The sequence below is a fragment of the Solanum stenotomum genome, chromosome 10 (genome assembly GCF_019186545.1).
Source record: "Solanum stenotomum isolate F172 chromosome 10, ASM1918654v1, whole genome shotgun sequence".
Classification (NCBI taxonomy): Eukaryota; Viridiplantae; Streptophyta; class Magnoliopsida; order Solanales; family Solanaceae; genus Solanum; species Solanum stenotomum.
In genome coordinates this window covers 54018738-54024878 of record NC_064291.1, presented here as the reverse complement: position 1 = coordinate 54024878, position 6141 = coordinate 54018738, and the positions used below count along the sequence as shown (strand labels likewise).

Sequence of the window (6141 nt, the reverse complement as noted above, 5' to 3'; positions counted from 1 at the left end):
TTAACAAAATCAGAGGACTATCAAAAACAAAAAACTAAGACCAGTTACACTTTGAACAGGGTACAGCAATGAAACATACAACAAAGATACATGAGTAGCATTTCAAGATATTGTCATCAAGTATCTCATGGTGAAATAGTAGCATACGAAAGCATCACATGTTCTACATATTCGGCAGCTTGAAGCTACAAATCCAAATTTTAGATAGTCAAAGAAAGCAAGAGTGTTACATTAACCAGATCAACTCAAAAGGTAAAATGACACCATCTGACAGGATGTAATGGAAAATCTGCATCCAATTGATATTCTGGACAAAAAATTAGAAGAGGTATGGAAAAGTTTTGGGAGAAAGAGAAGGTTAAATATGTTAGAATTGTCTCAAAAGTATTTAACATGCTTCTAGAGCTTCTTCTGATAATGTTTGAAAAAAGAGGAGACAAAGGTGCAAAATGGAAAACCATACAACTGCAATGAACAGTATATGTTATAAGAATAAGATCGCTACACTTTTTCTTTTGAAAAAAGAAATATGATGCATAAACATCTATCTGGCCAACTCTGAAGCAGCAAAAGAAATATGGAAGAACTATAAGTTCAATATACTGCTAACAGCTGCTTTCTGTCCAAACAATTTGTGGTAAGAATGACATAAAACCGCTGTAATATAACAAAAAACTGAGCTTAACATTACCTGAGAAACAACAAAATCTACAGAGTCTGCAATAAAGGGTTCCTGGGGACTATCACGAATTCCACTAAGCACATGCCGTTTCAGTATAAAAGCAGGAGCCCAACCAACACTGCAGTAGGAAACCAACAATAGAAGAAAAACATCTTTTAAAATATGAAGAGCTACACAGCTAAAATCATAAAAACAATGAGATGCAAGAATTATGATGTGGTACATATACAAAAAGATATTAGATCATCTATAGCTTATCAAATAGATGCAGAAGTTGTAAAGTATCGATGCTGATCAGTCATATATGAGCTATAACAGCAACTTAGCAGCTCTCATGATATGCAAAATTAATAAAATGAAAACTTACATAGGAGCCCATGGCATTGAAGCTGAGAAACTAGTGGTCTCCACAAATGTATTTGAAAGTACCAAGGACCTAACACGCCGGGGACGATGCTGAGCAAAAAGTTGTGCTAAGAAGCCTCCAAGGGCTGTTCCATAGAGATGAATCTGCCGTAGGACAAGTTTAATACATCAGTTACTTCCTTTATCATGAACAAACTTATCTCTGCTTTTATTCCAAACAAAAAATTTGAAACGCATGATTCAACACTATAATCAAACCAATATCAAACAAGTGACTGGTAAAAAAAAAACTTATAGATGTATCTTTATATGCACTTCTTTGCATACTCTATCTAAATGCATATACAAATCAAGAAAGTCAATAGGTGCATCTTACTAATTCTAAATAGCTCATCTCCTATATAAATAAGACTAGTCAGGTTCCACACATTACATGATAGCATCCATGGAGGCATAACTCCGAAAAAGGACTTGGATTGAGCTTGTAGGCTAAGGAGATGCTAGACAAAGTTCAAGAACTTCAACGCGAGATCAAGAAGATGTTTATTGGTGCTATCAAAAGCGAAAAGAAACGCAAAAAAGCTCTACGGTCGGTTGGGGCTTTAATTGCAAAGCGCAAATAAAGCGTGGGCTATAATGAAAAAAGGTGCAAATATAAATATACATAAGCATGAACAACAAATATATGGACAAAGAAATTGATTTTTTTTACGATAAAGTGAAATACCATTTGTTTAGTGTCGCCACTTCAGGAAATGCTCATTTGCAAGGAAAAGATTGTCTTAGAGCCTTTATGACGACACTGAAGCGCACATAAGCAAGACGGAGAGCTCAACTTGTTTTGAGCCTTGCTTTAGGGCTTAAGCGCGTCTTTGACAACACCGGTTTATTGTGAAAAAAGAGCTCGAGACTAGTCGGGGAAGCTTTGACTAAGTGCTACACTTATCTCATGATCCAAGTCAAGTCCAAGATGAGGAGGATTTTTTTTTTTGAGAAAAATAAAATACACACCAAAGAGGAGCCCAAAATTAAATACATGCTTCAAAGAGCTAACATACACGCCTATTTAGATGTGTGTTTGACCAAGATGGGCCTGTGGAATTCCATGTCATCTGCTACTTCTCTCTTATTTTGTTAAGTAGTTTTGGAAAGAAGTGTAACATTAATTTTACTTGTTTTCTTGGTCAAAGTTTCCATATTTCTTAGAAAGTTTTTACATGTTTTTTAGTTTCCTTGGCCAAAATCTCCTAATTTCTTTTTCTAGTAGGTTTTACTAAATTTCTTTTTCCGAAAGGACTTGTTGCCCAAAGTAGTATTGGATTAATTTCCTAGCCTTCTTGGGAGGGTGTTGCATGCCCCTTAGCATATATTGTTTATTTATTTATAGATACATTATTGTCAATTGAATTGAGAGGATTTTTCCTTTGCACTCATGCTGTGAGTGCTCTTGAATTTTTTCTTCAACCTTCAAGAATCAACTTAAAGGCGGTAAGTTTAATTCCTTCTTAAAACTTAGGTTACTTTTAGGTATTCAAGAAAGGTGACAAGTCTTTGCCTAATGTTGTTCTTGATACTCTAAAGGGGGGTGGGTTCCATAGCCTATTATCTTGATTAATTCTCTATCAAAGGTGATTAGTTCTTTTAGGTTAATTGTTGTTGTTAGGAATTAATTTATGACTTTACGCTCATCCTGACATTCTAGATTTCTTGATCCGCTTTGAATTAAGGAACTCGTTCTTAAATTCATCTATCTTGATTTTTCCGTTCTTATTATTTCTTTTAGCTTACACACATTCTTACTTTTATTGCTTTAATCCTGGATCCCTAACATGATTGGTATCACTACATACTTAGGCTTACGTTGTATGGTGCACAAACCAAACTGCAAAATTAAGATTGAAAGAACAATCAAAGTCTGAACTAGTATAGTTGATTTATTAAACATCTATTGATTTATTAAAACTTGATCCCTAACGTGAAATTACTACAACACATATGTTGATTTATTAAAACTTTATCTACAACTCCAAAAATTAATATTGAAATAGTATTCATGTGCCAAAAAAACAAGCAAACTGATATAGTTGGTTTGGTTTGGTTTTGATAAAAACTGAACCAAACCGCCCCATGTACACCCCTTGTAGCCATCAAGTAAGCACTGACATAAAGGGAACATACATGATGAACATCAATAGCATCTAGAAACTTCTCAAATGCTTGAATCCACTCGTGGTTGTTCCATGCACGCGGAATATCAACAGAAATTACACGGTAACCCTGAGAAAGTAAACCAGAAAATGTTAGCTTCCTTCAATTGAATCTGGGGGTAGTCTTATAGAAAAATTATCCAGTAGTTATATATCGTGGAAAGAGACTTATATGCATAGATTGTAACATGCAAAGAGAACCTTTCAGCCCCTACTAATGGAAATTGTCTTTAGTTAAATCCTAAAATTATGTTGCAAGAGATTCTAACGTCATTTAGAAAATGGAAAATTCTATTTTGCTTAGTGTCATCACTTGACACACTAAGTCCATGCAAATACATTTACCTCGTAAAAATAAAAAGAAGAATAAGGTAGTAGTCCATGTAAATACATTTACCTTATAAAAAAAAAAGATATTAGTCCATGTAGTAAAGAGGGCAAGCCGATGGGGCAAGCGTTATCTATTTTCCAAGATTCAGTGAAGGCCAGTGCTTTCTCGGATCTTAGTTTGACCAGCAAAATCATTAAACGAAGAGCAACTTCTGTTACAATTCATACACTGCAGTAGTTATCACTTACACTACTTGATGCATTACTGAGCTTTTATTGGAACATCTTTCCATGTTCTTATCAAAGACCACTTCCATTGTGATAGAATTTTTCATTTGCTGTTGAAAACTTTTCATCTAAGAGCAGAGAGATCAATCAAATAATTGATGTATTGCCGGTCCCTCTGTTGTTAGATCTACATCCCAATTCGGGAACTCATATTTAAGTAAGGTCTCAATTAAAAGGAGAGAGAGAGAAAGATCAAGAGAGAGAGATAGAGACAGAGACAGAGACAGAGACAGACTCATTCACAAGTGATACCTTCTAGTGATAATCCCAATCACTAGATATCATTATTATATTCCTTCCATCTCCTTAATGATAGATTTTTAAGCTTTAGGCACTACTAAAGTGCATATTTTGCTCTAACCTATGTTGCTCAGACTCTTCAAAAATGTCACGCGGTGTATGTTGCATCCTCCAAAAGAAGTGCATTTCTAGAGGATCTGTGCGCAAGTTGCAACAACATTTTTAGAGAGTCCAAGCAACATAGGTTCTAACACAGTTCTAATCATTTGGAAATCCTCGTTGGTACCTTTAACTAATTTTGGAAGTTACCATAGTAAGTAACATGGGAAAGACAGAACGGATGCAAGTTTAAGTGATTAACTGATCCTTTACATTCATATATATTTATGAATGAGTGAAACGATTACAACCACATATATGACCCGTTCTTCACTGTCATTATCACTCTCAAAGAAGATACACAAAAATTCAGCAATAACTAGATAAAACAAGCAAAGAATCAGCAGTTTTCCTCATTACCTTCATAGACAATGACATTATCTGTTTGTAATATACATCAGCAGTACCAGCTATGCCAGGGAGGCAAATGAGTGGGGGAACTACTTTCGGGCCAAAATCATAATATCGCCACTGCTTTGATCCAATCTACACAACAGATCAAAGTGTTAAGAATAATAATACATTTAACAAGGAGGAAAATAGTCCATTTATGCATCTCTATTACCTAAATAAAGAAGGTCAGTCACCAAAATAGTTGAATTTGTTTGTGAATGAAATTTCACATTCAAAACTAGATGTCAATGAGCTCATGGAACGCAACATCATATTTTCACTAGTCGAAACAACAATCAAAGTCAAATGTGTAGAATTGAACACAATTTTTACAATAATTGCCAGGACCTTTAAAAGAGGACCGAAAAAACTTAAGATCAACATACAACATCAAATTCAAGAAAGTAGCCATCTTCTTCATCTAAAAAAAAATGGTAGTCTTTCCTACTAGTAAAATCATCAATATGCAAGCAAAAAGAGTAGAATGAAGTCCAGGACCAAAAGTCTAGGAAAAAAAGATCTTAATATAAACATAGATTTCCCATCCCATTGTGATTAGCACGAGAAGTTCTTCGGCTTAGATGGAAAACACATCCACACTCCAACTACAAGATAACAGGATTTGCAAGAATTCCAGAAAAGTGCAAATTCTATTGAGAGGAACTAAACTGATCTGCATAACAGGGAGTTTGATAAAGGCAGCACTACAATACCATGACGTCAATTCAGGGCAAAGTTGTTTCAGAGTTAAAAATGATAACTATAAGCAACTTAAAGGATTTCAGTTGATCTATCACGAGCAAAAGCTCAGTCTTATCCAGTACTTACAAGGAACACACTTCATGCTTTCTATTATAAGCAACAGCTATCATGCCAATTTACTTGTGATGCTCATTGGCCACATACCAGTCACAGCAGATTCAAGCAAAACAGACAAAAAAAACACATCACAAACAACTATCCAATTGGGCAAATCACAACATGATCATACATTCAGATTCATTAAAATTCAAGAAAACAAGCAAAACACAATCAAATAGAAAAAAGACACAGACCCATTTGAGAAACCAAACAGTTAAACAAAATCAAAGAAACTCCAAATCAGAAAAAACTCAAAATTGATGAAATCAGTCATTACAGGGATCTTATGAAGAGGAACTTGAGACTTGAAGTAGATGTAATCACCAGGAGCCGAAAGGACACCTCCTTTCATAGCCGATATATTCACCTTTCACTGCACATAAACTCCCATCAAAGTTCTTAAATTTGTTCTATAAGAAGAAAAAAACTCATCTTCCTCTCTATTTTGGGTTTTTGGGTCTATAGAATTTCTTCGTAAAAATATCAGACAGAGGCGTAATGAGCTGTGTTATGTTGAATGGTGATTAACAATAATGAAACACTAACACGTGGATGGGTCCCTCTTTCTCCCTTGATATGTTTTTAGCCGTACGATTCAAGAATTAAAAAATATTT

At 34.7% G+C, this 6141-nt stretch overlaps 2 protein-coding genes across 3 annotated transcripts in view; both read right to left on the bottom strand.

Annotated features, from left to right (window-relative positions):
• The window catches only part of LOC125843183 (uncharacterized), an 8220-nt gene extending 2199 nt beyond the window's left edge, over positions 1–6021 (bottom strand). The window contains exons 1-5 of the mRNA XM_049522399.1: positions 5804–6021; positions 4633–4758; positions 3227–3325; positions 1050–1192; positions 611–800 (exon numbers count right to left, since the gene is read on the bottom strand). Coding sequence (XP_049378356.1) covers positions 611–800; positions 1050–1192; positions 3227–3325; positions 4633–4758; positions 5804–5878 — 633 coding nt within the window. The 5' untranslated portion in view covers positions 5879–6021. The remainder of the gene's footprint in view (positions 1–610; positions 801–1049; positions 1193–3226; positions 3326–4632; positions 4759–5803) is intronic.
• LOC125878425 (ATP-dependent Clp protease proteolytic subunit-related protein 2, chloroplastic) overlaps positions 1–6141 on the bottom strand; it is a 204749-nt gene that overhangs the window by 158852 nt on the left and 39756 nt on the right. The gene's annotated exons all lie outside the window — the stretch shown is intronic.